The following is an 18,586-nucleotide window of genomic DNA, read 5'->3' as shown; positions in this document are numbered from 1 at the left end:
AGGTACCTAGTAAGGGACCTGTGGGGAGGAGAGGATCTCCCAAAAAAGAGAAAATAGAATATAATGTTATGGAGAAATAAAAGAAATTAGAATACAAGAATTAAATAGGGAGGAGGAGGGGAGGAACAAGAAAGGGAGGGAATATGGGGAGGGACAACTAACACTAAAGGCCATTTCAAAAATCATATGGAAACCTACTATTGTAGCTTCCTAAAATATATGCATATGTTTATGCAAAGGAATCTATCAGAGAAAAATCTTATCTCAAAAACAAAAAGGTGAACAGCGCCTGAAGAGTGTCTTCTGGCTTCTATGCCCAAGTGCACACACATATCCCTCACTTACAGAAAAGCCCTTGAAGAACAAAACCAAGAGGGGAGCACTGCATTAGTAGCAAAGAGCTTTGCTTCTTACCTTCAGACTCTTTAGATAATTTGAGAGCATACTGGGATGAAACCGGTTTTCTTCAGCAACTTGACTATCGTATCTTGGCCCCAGCATCGTCTTCAGAGGTAAGAATCTCCCTAAATATTAAGGTGAATAATAATTTTCATTATTTAAAGGACTAAAACTCTGTAACTTGCTATTCCAAAGAGTCCTTCTTAAAATAACATTTTATTTTGTGTTTGTTTTTTATTAAGGTGCAGTCTCACATATCCCAGGCTGGCCTCAGACTCACTGTATAGTTGAGAATGACCTTAAATTTCTGATTCTCAATTGGGCAGTGGTGGTGCATGCCTTTCCAACACTAGGGAAGCAGAAGCAGGTGGATCTCTAAATTCAAGGCTAGTCTGGTCTACAGAGCCAGTTCTAGGATGGCCAAGGATACACAGAGAAACCATGTCGAGGAAAAACAATCTGATTCTCTTGTACCCCACACCTGGTTGTATACAGTGCTTGGTGCTAAGCAACTTTCATACTAATTGAGAGCTACATCCCACCCCACTTTGTTAATAGCTTAAAACAAAAACAAAATTATGACTGCAACTTCCCATAGTGTATTTTCACTCTAAACAATATTTTAAGGAAGACTACTTTGAAACACAGATTAATTACTTTGAACAAACTCTAGAATTTGATATGAACAAAGGAAAATTACTAAGGAATGAAACAGAGAGAGAGAGAGAGAGAGAGAGGGAAACTTGGGGCTGGAGAGACGGCTCAGCTGTTAAGAGCACTGTTGTTCCTGCAGAGGATCTGGATTGCAGACCCATACGGTGGTTCAAAACCGCATATAACTCCAGTTCTAGGGGATCTGATGCCTTCTTCTGACTTCCAGAGTTCAGCATGCACATGGTACACATAAACTAACGCAGGCTCACACACATAGACATAAACAAAACTTTTTTTAAAAATGAATCTAAACTTTAAACCACTAATCATCTAATGATGGTTTGGTGGTATCCTTACTTCTTGTCTATTGTCCCTATCAGGGGTGAGTAATAGGGTCTCGCAGAATATCTCAACCAACACATCCAGTTTGATCCAATGATTTCAAGTTTCTAATTACATGGGTTTGGTTTTGGAGGATTTCCTTTTTTGTTGTTTTGTTTGTTGTCATGTGAAGCAGGGTCTACCAAGTTTAGGCTCAAACTTGCTATGTGGTTGGGGATAACCTTAAACTCCTCATTCTCCTACCTCAATTTTCAGAATGCTAGAATCAGGTATTCCCCCAGCAAACCTGGTTTTACGCACTGCTAGGGATCACAACAAGGGCTTTGTGCATAGTAGGCAATTACTCCACTAAGTGAAGGACACCCAGCCCTAGCTATATGTGAGGGTTGTTAAGTATTTCCATCTTTGAAGCTTATCCACATCTCAGGAACAGATAATGGGGACCTGTTATCATGTTAAAATGAGATTAACCAAAATCACTTGCTAAAGACTTACTGTTTGTTTGGTGCCTCTTTTTAAAAACAGATTAAGCCCAGGGAAATCACCTTAAATAAGCAGTTTTAAATACCTATTTGTCATAGCTTAGTTTTTACTTGACTTTTTAAAACAGTCTCACAATGTAACCCAGACTACAACTACATAGATGATGGAGCTTTAAACTAGCAATGATTCTCCTGCCTCAGCTACTGGGTTCTGGAACCAGCTCTGTAGAGCAAGCTGGCCTTGAACTCAGAAATGAGTACTCGGTGCTGGGTTGCATTACAGTTGACTTGTAGGTCTTAAATCTCTCCTGAACTTCCACTGTTGAAGGTTTGTTCTGGAATGTGTTAGTGTCCACAACACAGCACGTTGGAGGTCACTGGCTCATGAGGGCTCTGACCTCAAGATCAGATTCATTCATCCATAGAGTCCTAACTTACTGGGTTACTAGGAGGTAGCAGAAACACTAGCCGAAGTTGTCTGTTTGGAGGACATCTCTGGGGAACCATATGCTTAAAGGCTTTAACTAGATTTTGGACTCTTCCCCTTAACTTTCTGACTACCAAGAGGATAACCTCTTTCATAATGATCTGACTTACCAAAGCCCCCACTCCCCATGCCCAAAGGGACAAGGTCATGCAACCTAAGGCTGAAACTTCTCAAACTACAATCCAAAAAAACATTCTTTCCTCGCCTGGCATGGGAGTGCAGGCTTGTGACACCAGAAAAGAGGAAGGAGTGTCACGAGTTCTAGGCCAACTGGGCAATACAGCAAGAACCTATCTCAAAAAAAAAAAAAAAAAAGGAATAATCCTTCCCTGTACTATGGACTATATTTAGGACTTCGTGCATACTAGTGAAGTGCTAGAACACTGAGCTACATCCCTAAGCCTTTTTGGTTTTGTTTTTAATTTTGAGACAGGGTTATTCCTACTCAGGCTAGCCTTGAGCTTATGATCAGCCTCCTGAATAGGTGGGACTGATTAAAAGTGTGCACTACCAGGCCCAGACAACCTTCTGTTTTGTTTACTTTTGGTTTTGGTTTTTGGTTTTTCTCTGTGTAGCCCTGGCTGTCCTGGACTCACTTTGTAGACCAGGCTTGCTTCCAACTCACAGCGACCCCCCGTGCCTCTGCCTCCCCAAATGCTGGGCTTACAGGCATCTGCCACCACTAAAAGTATTGATTTCTACTTTTTATGCGGTTGTCTGCTCTGCAGGTATATATATGCCCCACATAGGTGCCTGGTGTCCTAGGTGGCCAAAAGAAGAATCAGACCCCCTAGAAGTGAAGTCAGGGGCAGTTGTAACCTGCCAAGTAGGACTGAGAACCAAAACTGGGTGCTCTGAAAGAGCAACATATGCTCTTAACCCCTGAGCCATCTCTCCAGCCAGAAACTTTTCTTCTTTATAAAGTGATTACGTAAGGAATCTTTCACATTAATAGAAATCTAACTTAAACTAATTTACATTTTCAAATATAATAGAAAAAATAGCAATAGGTTATTAAAATATTTAGTCTTAAAATGTCATTTACCCAAAAACAACATTTTTTTTTTAACTTTTGTTGTCTATAAAACTCAAAAACAACAGTGAGCATTCCTCCACACTGCTAAACTCAATGTCAGGTCTCATTTCCCAGTTTACTTGGACTCTCAGACTATATAAACCGACTGGCTGGTAAAAGCCAATAATCCCACCTATTCAGAAAAATGAGACCGTAGAATTCAAACACCAAGGGCTACAGAGAGAATCCATAGACAGTCTGGTCAACTTAGAATTGAAAGTAGTAAGGGATGAAAATAAAACTCATTACAGAATATTGCCTGCAATGTACAAGGCCACAGGCTCAATCTTCAGCATATGGGGAGGTGGGGGGGGGGGGAGAAACTGATTTTTTTTTAAAGAGGAACTTTTTCGCATATACAAGTGATGTGTGTGTGTGTGTGTGTGTTTGAGAGAGAGAGAGAGAGAGAGAGAGAGAGAGAGAGAGAGAGAGAGAGAGAGAGATTGATTATATATAGATGCATATGTGTGTGGAGGCCAGAGGTCAACTTTGGTGCTGTTCCTCAGAAGACATCCACCTTAATCTTCTAAACTGACTCTCCCTGGGGACCCTATCAGATTGGGCTCCATGGTGAGCCCCAGGGGTCTGTCTATCTCTTATTCTCAAATGCTAGGATTCCAAGCACGCACTACACCAGCCTTTTCACATGGGCGCTAGCAATCTTACTTAGTTCATCACGCCTACAAGCAATTGCTTTACCAACTGAGCCATCTCTCTAGCTCAAGTGTGAATTCTAACATTTTCTTCAATTAAATTTCAGGACACTCCTACATCCTACTGTTTGCTCTTGTGCCTGCTTAGCATTGCCAGGTTCACTACCCACTTGGCTCTGGTGTGTGTATCTCTGGATTTTCTCTTATCTTATGCTTCCCTCCAATCTGCATTTACTCCTTTCACCTTTTCTCATGAGCTTACTAACCATCTATGTGCTTAAATATGCGCCTTTTCCCCCTTGTATCCTGACTGCCCTGGAACTCACTAAACACAGTCCAGACTAACCCTGAGCTTATATACCCTGATCCTCCTGCCTCAGCCTCCCGAGAGCCGGGATTAAAGGCATGTACCTCCATACCCAGTTCTGATGAATAAATGTCTGTCTCCAGTCTAAACCTCCTTCTTAGGTGGATATGCATGGGAGGGCATTCCTATCATCTCAGCACTTGGGAAGCAGAGGCAGGAAGATCTGCATATTTAGCAAATCAAAAACCATTAATTATTAACAAAGGCTGGGCATAGTGGCACACATCTCTAATCCCAGCACCCGGAAAGCAGAGGCAGGCAAATCTCTGTGAGCTTGTGGCCAGCTTGGTCTACATAGTGAGTTTCTAGACAGCCAAGACTCCATAGAGAGACCTTACCTCAAAATAAATAAATGAATAAGTAAACAAAGAATTTAAAACTTCTCTTAACTCTAGGTTATCGTGCCACCAGTCTTATTCTCTAAATTTAACAGGCATCCCTGATTTAATAGCCAATTCTGATCTCTCATTATTCAAACTGTTCTCAATACTTCTTCCCTATTTTGACAAATAGAGGTATCATTCTAGTAGTTGGTGGGGTTGGGTCTGGTAGTATCTTTCTTTTCAAAAATGTTCAGTGTGTGAGTGTGTGTGTGTTTGTGTGTGTGTGTAAGGAGGGAGTGATGGCATGAATATGGTGCACATGTGTCTCTGCATATATGCAACAGTCAATTCTCTCCTTTCATTTTGAGTTCTGGGGATCAAACTCAAGTTACCAGGCTTGCAGAGCAAATGCTTTTACTCTGAGCCGCCTCGATGATCCAGAGTGTAATATCAGTTAGTATTACTTGTTTCCTCTTCATACTTCCTCTTGTCTTAACATATTTTTATTAAAAATGTATTTATTTTTCTTTTGTTTGTCTGAGTGTGTGTCAGTGTACCACATATGTGCCCGGTGTCTTCAGAAGACAGAGGAGGGTGTTGGATCCACTGGACTTAGAGCTATAGACAGTAGCTAGTCACATGAGTCCTCTGCAAGAGCAGTAAATGCTAAGCCATCTTAGCAACCTTCATTTGTCCTTTAAGTTTTCTTCCCATTTCTCTACCACACTCCTTGATCTTATTTTTTCAGTGCCTTTTTTTAAACATCTATTTATTAAGTATGTCTATGAACTTTTAGAAAAGAGAGTTCCCTTCTCCCACTATGTGGCCCAGGGATCAAGTCCAGGCCATAAAGCCATTCTGCTTGCTTTGAGTTCACACTGTAACCCAGCTGGGTTTAAGCCCCCTGCCTCTCCATGCCAAGTACGGGAATTAAAAATGTGTGCCACCACACCTGGCTACTATTAAATAAATGTAATTAAATGTTTTATTGGTAACAGTATCGTTTGAATTTTGTTACATGTACTTATTTATGTTTATATGTGTGCACACAGCTTGCATGTGGCGGTCAGATGACAACTTGCTGTCCTCTCCTTCCACCATGTAGACCCTGGAGACTAAGCGCAAGTGCCAAGCTCAGCAGCAAGCACCTTTACCAAGTGAGTCATCTCACCAGCTCCAGTATCAATTTTTAGCCTCATATTTTCATATTTATTGGTTCCATACTGTCTTGTGGACTTTTATTGTATTTCCTCTATCTGGTTTGTTTTGATGCGATTGTTGTCACAGCAGTTTTCTCAGTAGTACTAGGGACTGAACCCTCAACGGTGCTAAGACCTCCAGCTGAAGCCAATGCTAGCCACCTACAGGTGTACACAGGCAACATAAAAGGCCAAAAAATATGAAAAAAGCAAGGCAGCATAACTCCTCCAAAAGTTAGTAACTTTTCCAAACTGAACCCAACAGTACTAGAATGACTGGAATGACAAAGATGCAAAGTTTTAGCTACTGTGGGTGAGAGAACTGTGGGATTCTCAATTGTTTATTTCTTTTTAAGGATTAGTTTGTCTTTCATGTGTAGAGTGTCTCGCCTGCATATACGTATATAGATCACATGCACGCCTAGTGCCTGAGGGGACAAGACAACCGATCCCAGGGAGCTAAGGTTATAATAGTTATTAGCTGCCATGTGGGTGCTGTGAACCGAATCTGAGTTCCCTCTAAGAACAGCACCACTCATTTTTCCAAGACCCAAAGCTCAAAGATTCAATGGACCAAATAAAAAGTGCAATGGGAAGCATCACAATATACCAACTGGAAGAAAGTATATCAATGAATGAAAGCTAAGGAATTATTACATCCAGTTAATAAAGAAGAAATGAATGATTATGACAACACCATTCAAGTCACACACCACAAGACACCAAACCTAGGAATCTGTGCTATAAAACAAGGAATTAAGACGCAGACTAAAGGCACAGGAAATATTCAGCATAGTCCTAGCAGAATATTCTAGGAAAGCTAGGGATAGAAATGACACTGAAACACAGACACTCAGAACCCTGATCAGACATGACCAGAAAAGAGCAAGACCCAAACTCACTCTCCCAGACTGCTGCATTTTCAGTCCTCACAGCCTTTGCTTTTTTTCCCTCCCCTTTCTATTCTGAATAAGTGTTCTACTACTGAGCCACATTTCCAGCCCACCAGGCATGGTGATGCACCCCTTTAATTCCAGCACTCAAGAGGTACAGGCAGGCATATCTCTGTGATTTTAAGGCCAGCCTGGTCTATATGTCATATTTCATGCCATCCTGGTCTAAATATTGAAACCCTGACTCCAAAAAAAGGGGGTGATGAATACAAATACTTGTTTGTACATGTAGACAAAACTGCTAATGACTTCCACCTGTTCATGACTATACCTAACTACACCTAATCTGGAGTTCTCATGCAGTCTAATTAGAATTCTCTCCCTACTCCTTTAAATCCCTCTCCTTCCAAAGATGCTTAAAGCCTGAAAGGTAGAAACCACTTCTCAAAGTTGTCAACAATTACCAGCACCTTAACATCTCAGCATCATTTCACCCACCAGACAATCCCCTTACTGAAAAACTTTCTTGCCTTCCACAACACAAGACTTGAGGGTTTGGGCTTCTTCCCTGCCCCAAGCTCTGGTTTTAGTATTTCTGAGGTGGGCTCTCACTATGCAGCAGCTGTGATCCTCCTGCCTCAGCCTGTTGATGCTGGGATTACAAGCAGCTACCAGCCTCTCACTGTCTCCCACTCACCTAGCACCTTCCTGTTCTTCCTCCTCCATTCCTTTGATCCCTCTTTTATCCTCTACCCAACTTCTAAATGTCAAGCTTCTATGTGTTCTATGCTGGGCCTCCTCTACTCTCTCTAAATTATGGAGGAAGGTCCCCTCACCTCTCAAGTGTAATGCTAACTCTTTGCCTAATTACATGTATTTCTTTTCCCAGGGCATATCAAGGGGCTCTACTTCTCAATTTCTCTTGCAGCTGAGTAAGGACCAGATGAGTGGATCCTTCTGTTCAGTGGTATCAACTATAAAAGTTAACCCTAAACTATCCTCAATGCTACCCATTCCTAGTCTTCTTCCAGGCAACCTTAGAGGTCACAGGTAGCATCAGGAGATGGAAAGAGCTTGGAGTTAAATGACAGAAGAATTACCCAGGAAAGCTGCATGGCACATAATGCACTGTGATTATAACATGGGAACATGCTGATTGGAACTTCTGAATTTGGGAAGCTGTCAAAAAACTGGCATTATTTAAGCACAGTGTACTACTCTCCTTACAAGGATGATTCTCAAGTACACATTTCCACCTTAAACCAAATTACAATTTACAGTAACCTTTGTGGGGCTGAGGTTGTAGCTCAGTTGATGCAGTGTTTGCTGAACATGCACAAAACCTTGGTTTGTTAGTGTTGGCTACTCCCATCTGCCAGAAGGGCTTTCCCTGAAGAGCTCACAAACTCCTTATAAGCCCCACTCTGGAGATCTCTGGCCCCTAAGGCCAAATCTGACGCCTTAAGGCACAGGAGAGCCAAGCCCCCTCCTGATGAGCTCCACTGGCCAAGTCACCCACCCCAGAGACTTCCCTACCTGGCCACCAGCCTGGAAGTGGGAAAGTTGACAGGTCCTGCCCTATAGGGGAAAAGAATCCTACCAATCCTGAACTTGCCCCAAAATCAGACCACATAATTCCTCCAATCCCAGACCACCCTGGAAAGTTCCACTCTCCCAAGAAACACTATATAAACCCTATGTCCCGCCCAATTCTCTGCATCTTCTCCCCACAGTAGAGGACAGCCACCCTCCTAGGTTTTTCCCTCTTGTGTTTAGTTTATGTGCAGTGTGACTTTCTGGTATTCCTTGGCTCCCAGGATACCTTTCCATCCAAGCTGTAGCACTTAAGGTTAGCCTATCACCATATAAAACCAGGAGTGTTGGCACATGCCTGTAACTGCAGCAGAATGAAAGAATGAGTGTAAGCTCATCTCATACTCAGCTACATTGTAAGTCTGACACCAGCATGGGCTGTGAGACCTTGTCTCAGAAAAAGCAGTTTTGTGGGTGGGGTACATGAGCCTCCTACCCTAGCTGAAGAGGTACAGGTAGCTAATCCAAGCTACATAAAGGAGAGTCAGTTTTCTTAGAGTGTGCACTATGCTTCAGTGGATGGCCCCATGTCCATTTAAACAAAACATGTTAAGTTCAAAGTAGGACAGAAGGAAGAGTTGACAGGAGAAAGTGGGGACAAATGTGAAAGAAATGTCTTATGCATGTATAAGATTCTCAAAGAATAAATTATTTTAAGTCCACACATTAGGAAATCAGACTTGCTAAGATGATAGTACATGTGTTTTATCTCAGCACTCGGGAGGCACAGTAGAAATGGCTACTTTCAAGTCCAGACCAGTCTACATATAGAGTTCTAGGCTACCCAGGACTATATAGTAAGACCCTGTCTCAAAGAAAGGGTGGGGACACTATTCAAATTGAAACAAGAAGGCATGCACAATCTAAGCCTAAACTAACAATGAGAATAAATAAGTAGAACCCCTCCCATGCCAACATGGCGCCACACACTTGAAATCACAGCACTTGGAAGGCTGAGGCAGAGACACCACACGTTCAAGCTCTTTCCAGGTTCAAGTTACAGAGCAAAATCCTTTCTTCAGTTAAAAAGGAAAAAAGTAAGGTTTTTCAACAAAGAAAAAAGCCTAAGACCTGAGAGATTCACTGCTGTACTCTTCTTTAAAGAATAGCAAGGTTGAGCCAGATGTAGTGATGTACACCTTTAATCCCAGCATTTAGGGGGCAGAGGCAGAGGAAGGAAGCTCTTTGTGAGTTTAAGGCCAGCCTCGTCTGTGTTGACAGTTCCAGGCCAGCCAGAGGGGCATAGTGAGATCCTGTTACAAAATAAAATTAAATCAGGCTGGAGAGACAGCTCAGTAATTACAAGTACTTGCTGCTCTTGCAGACAACCGGTGTTCAAATCCCAGGACCCATGGTAAACAATTCACCACCACCTGTAATTCTACTTTCAGGTTCAACACCCTCTTCTGGCCTTTGTGAGCACCCACTCACCAATCACATGCACATAACCACATACAAACACCCACACATACATATAATTTAGAAAACAAGCTTTTTAAATTAATATTTTAAGGACACTAATACTATTATGGTTAGTGTTGTCAACTTGACAGAATCTAGACTCCCCCCAGAGATGGGCCTCTGGGCATACCTACAGGGGGTTTCCGAGACAGGAAAAGCCAACCACTATAGGTGGTACCATTTCCTAGCTGAGACCCTGAACTGTGTAAGTGGAGAAATGGAGCTAAGCAGGGGCATGCACCCATCAATCTCTGCAACATGACCAGCCATTCTCCTGCCACCACACATACCATCCCTCCCTGCCGTCATAGCTCCCCTAGCCTGACAGACTGGGTCCTCTGGAACCGAAAGCCAGAGCAAGACCTTCTCCCCTCGAGTTGCTTTTCTTGGAGTATCTTATCATAATAGCAGAAAAGAAACTAAGACGCTCCTCAAACTCCCATAAACAGCACAATTAGAATGACTGGCATATCAAGAAAAACAAAACCAACAAATGCTAATAAGGGGGGGGGGGACCCCCAGTGCACTGTTGGTGAAAATGAAAATTAGTATAGATGCTACAGTTATTAGTATGGTGGTTCAAAAAAAAATACTAAAAATAGAACTACCTACCATGCAATTCAGCTATCCCAACCCCTAGAAATATATCTGAAAAAAATAAAGTCAGCATACTCATGGTTTTTAATATCCCAAGTTATAGAATTAGCCTAGGAGCCCACTGTGAGGTAACTACATAAAGATAATGTGGTATATATGCACTACAGAATATTATTGCACTTAAAGACTAAATCGTGGGAGCTGGAGAAATGGTTAGGAGGCTAAGAGCAACCGTTGCTCTTGAAGAGGACATAGGTTCCGTTCCTAGCACCCAAGTGGTGGCTCACAACCATCCCTAACTCCAGTTCCAGGGGATCGTAGTCTCCTTCTAACCACCACTTGCACAAGTATACATATGATGCACATACACATAAGCAAAAGGCCTATACACATAAAATAAGCAATTCTAAAAACTTTTTTTAAAAAACAAAAAAAGAACTAAATTATAGTGTGTGAAACAAAATGGGTGTAATTGGAGTCACTCATGTCAGGAAAAATAAACCAGATTCAAAAAGCTAAGTATTTTTCTGTAATGTGCAAAATCTAGATTAAAAAACATAAAAGTAGAAGTGGAAATATTTAAGACAAGGAAGAGGAACCGTGAGGGGGAGTCCAGACAGAATAGCAGGGTAGTGGCAAGGATCAAAGTACATTACAAAAGAACATCATATAATAAGGAAAGTGGTGGACACCAGGAATCGTAGAACTTGAAATGTTAAAGAGGCAGGAGGATCACTCACAAATTTGATGTTAGCCAGGCATTCATAAAGCAGCCCATTATTTTGTACAATATGTATCAGAAAGAGAAAAATATTCACAAATCATAGAGTAAAAGAAATCATGTTTATAATCATAAAAGAAAGGAAAATAAGGAAAAATCAGGAACATGAGATGGGTATGGTGGAGCATGCTTGTAATCTCAGCTGGCAGAAGGCTGTGGCAGAAAGAATGTGTGTCTGAGACCAGCCTGAGCTACACAGCAAGTTCCATGACACCTTAGGTTACATAGGAAGAGCCTGACTCAAAACATAATTGGTTAATTAATTAATGATAAAATTAATTAAACAAAATGTAACCTGACAAACCAAATTCAATTCCAAGATCCTCAAGGTGAAAGAAGAGAACAGAGGCAGGCAGATCCCTGTGAGTTCGAGGCCAGCCTGGTATACAAAGTGAGTCCAGGACAGCCAAGCCTACACAGAGAGACTCTGTCTTGAAAAACCAAAAAAAAAAAAAAAAATGGCAACTGAGCTGGGACAAGTGTCGCATGCCTGTAATCCCAGCACTTGGGGAGGCAGAGGCAGGTAGACTGATATGAGTTCGAGGCCAGCCTGGTCCACAGAGTGAGTCCAGAACACCCAAATGTACACAGAGAAACCTGTCTTGGGGGAAAAAAATGGCAGCTGGTCATGGAAAGGGGAGGCATATTTGTTCCCAACATTTGGGAAGCAGAAGCAAGAGGATGAGGAGTTAAAGGTCATCCTCAAACTACATAGGCAACCTATGCAATACACACACAATGTGAGTACATGATGTTTGTGTTGATAAGAAAATGCATGCCGTCAATAATGACCGAGAGCAGATCTATACCGGTCTGGGGAAAAAAGGATTCACACACAGTGTATAAAAAGACTATTGAAGCCGGGCGTGGTGGCACACGCCTTTAATCCCAGCACTCAGGAGGCAGAGGCAGGCGATCCCTGTGAGTTCGAGGCCAGCCTGGTCTACAAAGCGAGTCTAAGACAACCAAGGCTACACAGAGAGACCCTGTCTCAAAAGAAAAAAGATTATTATGTGGAAATCATCATTATTTTCCCTGTCTACATGTTGAAACTGTCTATAAGCACCTTCATAGTGGGCTATATGAGAAAAAGAAATGTATATTAAAGAAAAAGTGTTTTATGTAAACCAAGAGCATAAGTTTTAAATGCATATGGGTTTCATGTTTAAACTCATTTTTTTCTTTTTGGTTTTTTGAGACAGGGTTTCTCTGTGTAAAAGGCCTGGTATAGACCAGGCTGACCTCAAAGACATGGTGGCACATGCCTTTAACCCTAGCACTCAGGGAGGCAAAGGCAGGCCGATCACTGTGAGTTTGAGGCCAGCCTGGTCTACAAAGCGAGTCCAGGACAGCCTGAGGTACTTAGAGAAAATTTGTCTCAATTAAGTGTACACACGCATGTAATCGTAGGAGTATACGCCACAAGTGTGCAGGTACTAGAAGAAGCCAGCAGAGGGTGTCACGTGTCCTGGTGTTACAGGTGGCTCTGAGCCACTCTGTGGGCACTGGCAACTGAACTCATGTGCTCTGAAACAGCTTCTGGTCACTTCACATATGACTTGGCATTATTGTGGCCTGCGGCAGCACCAGAGCTCTTTGCTCCTTGTCAGTCTTAGAATGCCACCATTCTCAGTTATTTGTCACCATGTAATTGGTGTTGACTGGAACTTCCTGAAATGACTACAAGGGTTTGCCTATCTTTTCCACAGAACTTAAGCAAAGTAATATAAATAATGGAAGAGCTGGGCACAGCAGGAAACTTTGAAGGTGGCAAAAAAAAAAAAAATCTGAGATGGCCTAAATTAAAAAATGGTGCCAGGAAAGATACCCAGTTACCACCACGTCCTGACCCATAACAAAGCTTTAGTCTTCCTAGATAGGCGCTGAAATCTTCATATAAACGCCATCCTAAAGCTTCCTGCTCTGTGTTATCAAGCACAACTTTTTTTTTCTTTTTAATCACATCTGTATTTTAAAATACAGACTTTACCTCAAGAGTTAAGAGAAAAAGAGTCACTCAGAAGAAAGACAACCAGAGAGATAGAGTGGGCTTCTCAGAGGGAAAAAAAAAAAAAAAGCCAAGTGCGGGTACCAGCTCCTCAATGGGGAGGCACAGCTCATTGTATTTTGCCTGGCATTCAAATAGCTGGAAAGAGGAAAAGGAGTCGTGAAAGTCTCAGAACTGAGAAACGGCAGGCTCAGCAGTGAAGATCTGCAAACATCTGCCTGATGATGATGCTACAGCAGAGTAACGCCAGTGTGAACAGTCCGTGTATTCTTTCCTCAATTTTATCACAAAAGTGCTTTTGGCTCCTATGCCCAGACGACAAAGTTCCAAATTGCGATCTAACCTTCCTGCTGGTAACTGTGGATGGAGTCTGGTCCTTTGAGGCTACCATGTGCAAAGTCTCCACAAATTCAAAACCTTGTGTCTCCGTTGTTTCCTGTGTATCCCCTGGGATATATGTGTGTGGTCCAAATGTATCAAACTGCACATTTTTAACCCACTGTCCTTCTGCCAAGCGGCGGCACGGGTTTATAATCCCAGGCATTCTAATTAAGTGGAGAAAGAAGCTCGGAAGTTCAGGGGTGACGCTACACTACATGTCAAACTCAAGATGGAAACATTCCACAAAAGTCAATTTAAGAAGAAAAACCAAAAATCGCCCGCTTCCCAGCCTCATTTCTCTTTAAGCGTCCCTCAAGTTCAAGATTCCTGTCCCGTCTTTCTGAAAGCAAATCTAATCAAGACAGCGAGACCCAGTCTCAAAAACACCGCAAAGGCTCACAAACTTTAGGCTCCGGAAGCCTCTCGTCCACCTCCCGTCCTCACTCCTCGGCCGGACGAGAGACCCTGACTGGCCGAGGCGGGGTGTGGGGGTCCCCCAGGCCCGGCCAGCGCGGTGGGATTCGAACCCGCCCCGCAGACCCCTCCCGGGTACCTGCCACCGGCTGGCCGCGCCGCGGACAGTTGAGCCACCGCGGCGGGATCTTGTTGTAAGCCATGTCTGCGCCGCACACCGCCGTCTCGCCGACCGCTCCGTAGCGAGCGGACCCGGACCCCCAACGCCAGCAGCACCACCCGGGTCCTCAGCAGCGCGCCACTTTCATTCAGGTTCGACTCCGCGGCTACCGGCGAGCCCACAATGCACCGCGACTTCCGCCCCAAAGGGCCCGCCCCCTTTCTTCCGAGGTCAGGCGAAGAGAAAGCCCCGCCCAGGTGAGCGAGTGGAAGCTGTGAGAACTAAATGGAGGGGGCAGTCCCGCTTGGCCCCGCCCCTCCGGCCCCGCCCCCTGTGTCTCTGGGCATCGGCCTCTGTCTGCCACGCCCCATGCCTGTTTTCCTTTGTTACTCCGCAAATGACGGGCTTCCTTTTCCATCTAAACAAGAGAAACCTCCAAAATATAATGGATCCAAGCTTCTTTCTTCACCTGTGGACTGCCCTGCCACTTTCAAAAGGGTGTATTTTACAAATGAAAGAGCTTTTCCACTAATCATGGCTCAACTTTGATGTCTCTGGCTGGATCTGGGTCTGAACTGGCATTTGAGAATTCTCCCTTTACCCGCATCAAAAAGTCCTGGAAACCAGAGACTAGGTTATTACAAATGAGGAAGTTCTTTTCCGGCAAGGTGTAGGAGACATGCTGTTGACGACCCAAGAAACATCAAAAATTAGGCCGGGCCGTGATGGTGCACGCCTTTAATCCCAGCACTTGGAAAGCAGAGGCAGGCAGATCGCTCTGAGTACAAGGCCAGCCTGGTCTACAAAGCGAGTCCAGGATAGCCAAGGCTACACAGAGAAACCCTGTCTTGAAAAACAGAAGAAGAAGAAGAAGAAGAAGAAGAAGAAGAAGAAGAAGAAGAAGAAGAAGAAGAAGAAGAAGAAGAAGAAAAGAAGAAGAAGAAGAAGAAGAAAGAAAGAAAGAAAGAAACATCAAAAATTAGTACCAGAAGCCTAAAGATCGTCATTTCTGGAGCAGGTGGTTTTGTGTTTTTTCTTTGTTGTTGGTTTTTCTTTTTGTCTTCTCTCTCGCAAGTAATATATTTAGGAAAGTCTCAAAGAGATCACAAGTTATGTGTAATTGGCAGAAGTGTGAATTGACCACTACTAGGTCAGTGTAGACCAGGAATCCTTGCGTTTCCCTTTTCTTGAGATTTAAAACACCATATGAAAAGATGGAGCTACCAGGTAGGGGCAAGCTGCTTCCTCATTATCTCATCATAAAATCGGTTGTCAACTTGACACACCTGGGAGGAGGAAACGTTAGTTGAGTTGATTGTCTGTTGGGCATTTTCTTGAATGCTGATTGATGGGGAAAGGCCAAGCGTCCTGTGAGCGAGGCCGCTCCTGAGCCAGCCGGTCAGTGGTCCTCAGCCTTCTCAACGCTGAGGCCCTTCAATACAGCTCCTTGTTGCAGGATGTCTGACCACATTGTGAACCCAGAGGTTGTGAACTGTAAAAAACTGTTTCTAATTGTGGTAAGATCCTAGAGCGTTCTGTGACAAGCACTTGTCGTGTGGCTCAGCCCTAGCACACACCTTTAATCCAAGAGTTTTCTGTAAACAGGATTTAATAAAGTTAAATCCGTCCAGAGACGGAGCAAGAAACCAGCTGACAGGGATTAAACAGAAAGGAAGGATACTGAGGGGAAAGGTATTTAAGACAGCATAGAGATAGAGTTTTTTTCTTTCCTGGACAGAAGCTGAGTACAAAGGCTTTTTCCTAGCTGGGCCTGGTGACACATGCCTGTAATCCCAGAACTCTGGAGGCAGAGTCAGGCGGATCTCTGTGAGTTCGAGGCCAGCCTGGTCTACAAATCAAGTCCTGGGACAGCCAGTACTACACAGAGAAATCCTGTCTCCAAAAAAAAAACACAAAATAAAATAATAATAATAATAATAATTTTTAAAAGAAAAAGAAGAGGAAGAGGAGGAAGAAAAGCTTTTTCCTTTTGGGACATTGGCTGAGTAGGAAGGTCAGCTGGATGCTTTCTCTGCCTCTCTGAGCTAGCAGGCTTTCACCCCAGCATCTGATTCCTCAGTCTTTCTTTATTGGTAAAATCAAAGTGATGGTGACTCCAACAATAAAGTTATTTTTGTTGCCACTTCATAACTGTAATTTTGCTACTGTTACGAATCATAATGTAAATATTTCTGAAAATAGAGGTTTGTGGGGACAGGTGGGTGCAATTGGCAGGTTGAGAATGAAGAACCACTCTCTGGACTGTACTGAAGGAACCAGCCCCCCCACTCCTTAAGGACCCCTATTAAGGCCAAAGTCTGGGAAAAGTCGGCCTACCCAGTCCTCCCTTAAGGACCCCCATTAAGGCCAAAGCATGTAAGTTTCTAGAGGGTCCAGCTTAACTCAAGGGCAGCCAGCTTGTGGAGGGTCCAACTTGCACCAAGGACAGATAGGGATATCAGAACACTGTGTGTGTGTGTGTGTGTGTGTGTGTGTGTGTGTGTGTGTGTGTTAGTGACAGGAGAAACCTTGAAGAGTACAGCTGGATTCAAGGACAGCCAGTTTGTGTTAGAGCTTGTGTTTAAAATTTTCCACTACCCCAAAATTGTACTTACCACTCCCCAACTAAAAAAGTCCCAATGCTAGTCTATTAACCAATCAAGTTTCTTTGCTAAATTCTGCTTCTGTGATGGGTATAAAAAGCCCATGCTTCTGCTCCTTGGGGTCTCCAGCCTGAAAGAGCTTGGTAGACCCATCGGCTGCGTTTGCATCGACAATGGACTCCGTCTCTCAGTGGGGACTCCAATGCTGGGATAGTGTTAATATTGACCAATATCTTACACATGCTTGCCCTGACATTGCCAACTATCTCATTCTCTCTCTGAAGCCCCCTAAGACTGGTTCTGTGGTGGCGCACGCCTTTAATCCCAGCACTCAAGAGGCAGAGGCAGGCGGATCGCTCTGAGTTCGAGGCCAGCCTGGTCTACAAAGGGAGTCCAGGACAGGCAAGGCTACACAGGGAAACCCTGTCTCGAAAAACAAAACAACAACAACAAAAAAAAAAGACCAGACTGGTTTCTCAGAACCCTGACATTCCCTCCAAATTGAAACATTTGCACAGAGAAGGAAGGGAAGGCCCCTGAGCCTCAGGAGGTAAACAAAGGGTTATCGCAAAACAGACCCTTGGTGGATGGCTGAGGGCTGCTCCGAAAGCTCCAGGGTTGTAGATTTTCAGAGTCCGTCACCCACATTGTGGTAGGCTTTCTACCCATGCAGCTGCCTTTGAGTAATACCTGCTCCTTGTCAGTAACCCCTCACTCACACTCCTGCTAGTAACTCCAATAAAAACTTCATTGGCTCACGAAGTTGGACTGGTTACACTGTCTGTTGTGTGTCCCCTTTGGGGGAGGGGGTGACTCAGAGGCCTAACCCTAACTCTGCTGGTTTTCCTGCTCTCTTTGCTGTTCCTCAGCCCCTCCTCACAGAAACTACCTGTGTTTACGTATTGACAGCTTTGTTTACTTTCTCTGAAATGGTCCAGGAGCTCCCTTCAGTATCTCTTTTTAAATCGGTTCCTGCATGGTTTTATATTCAGCTTACTATGTCCTTTTCACTCATTTAAGGATCCCGCAGGAACTGGTGCCACCTACGTTCAGGATAAGTCCTTCTACCTCCATTAACCCAACTTAAAAAGTCCCTTACAGTCCTGCCTACAGGGCAGCCTAACCCTCACAATTCCATGCGGTGAGGGGCCCTTCCCAAGGAATTCTGGGTTATGTCAAGTTGAGAAGACTAATAACCTTCACAATGGCAAATTAACTGGAACAGTTTGACTTCACAAGCACTGAATCTATCTATGCTTGAATTGCAGGTAAGGCAGTAGAAATGGCTCCTCCGGTAAAACCACCTGCCACTCAAGCCTGACAGTCGAAGGGAAGAACTGACTCCAAAACTTTCCCTCAGATTTCCAAATGTTGGGAACAAGCAAAAGAAACGTATTCTAAGAACTACCATTTTGTTTTTGGACTCCATTTAATTGTAGAAAAACCTAAAGTCAAGATCCCAGGCCCTGGGGGAGCTGGAGACTAACCAACAGCTGAACAGCTTCTGCTGTGAGGAGGCAGTTGTCTTGAGTCCAGCTATATCAAGGAAAACTTCTCCATCTTGCTGGCAGGGTCAAACAAGTTCATGTTCCCAGGCCCAGGGACCTACTCCTATCCTGATTGATGGAGATAAAATGGCAGCTCCTGTTAGTTCCTCATCAGGAGCTGTCCACAGTGATTTTTCCTCCCTCTGCCTATTGCTATGATGGGTGCT

At 43.6% G+C, this 18,586-nt stretch overlaps 1 protein-coding gene across 4 annotated transcripts in view; it reads right to left on the bottom strand.

The window, feature by feature from the left end:
• Rngtt (RNA guanylyltransferase and 5'-phosphatase) overlaps positions 1-14,462 on the bottom strand; it is a 225,192-nt gene extending 210,730 nt beyond the window's left edge. For 2 of the 4 annotated variants that reach the window (XM_051161361.1, XM_051161353.1), the window contains exons 1-2: positions 14,249-14,462; positions 415-524 (exon numbers count right to left, since the gene is read on the bottom strand). In XM_051161361.1, the coding sequence (XP_051017318.1) occupies positions 415-524; positions 14,249-14,312 (174 nt within the window). In that variant the 5' untranslated portion in view covers positions 14,313-14,462. The remainder of the gene's footprint in view (positions 1-414; positions 525-14,248) is intronic. The other 2 variants (XM_051161338.1, XM_051161346.1) reach the window with 2 other exon arrangements.
• Between the last annotated feature and the right edge of the window lie 4,124 nt (positions 14,463-18,586).

Source organism: Acomys russatus, chromosome 2 (genome assembly GCF_903995435.1).
Source record: "Acomys russatus chromosome 2, mAcoRus1.1, whole genome shotgun sequence".
Taxonomy (NCBI): domain Eukaryota; kingdom Metazoa; phylum Chordata; class Mammalia; order Rodentia; family Muridae; genus Acomys; species Acomys russatus.
This window is presented reverse-complemented; position numbering and strand designations above follow the sequence as displayed.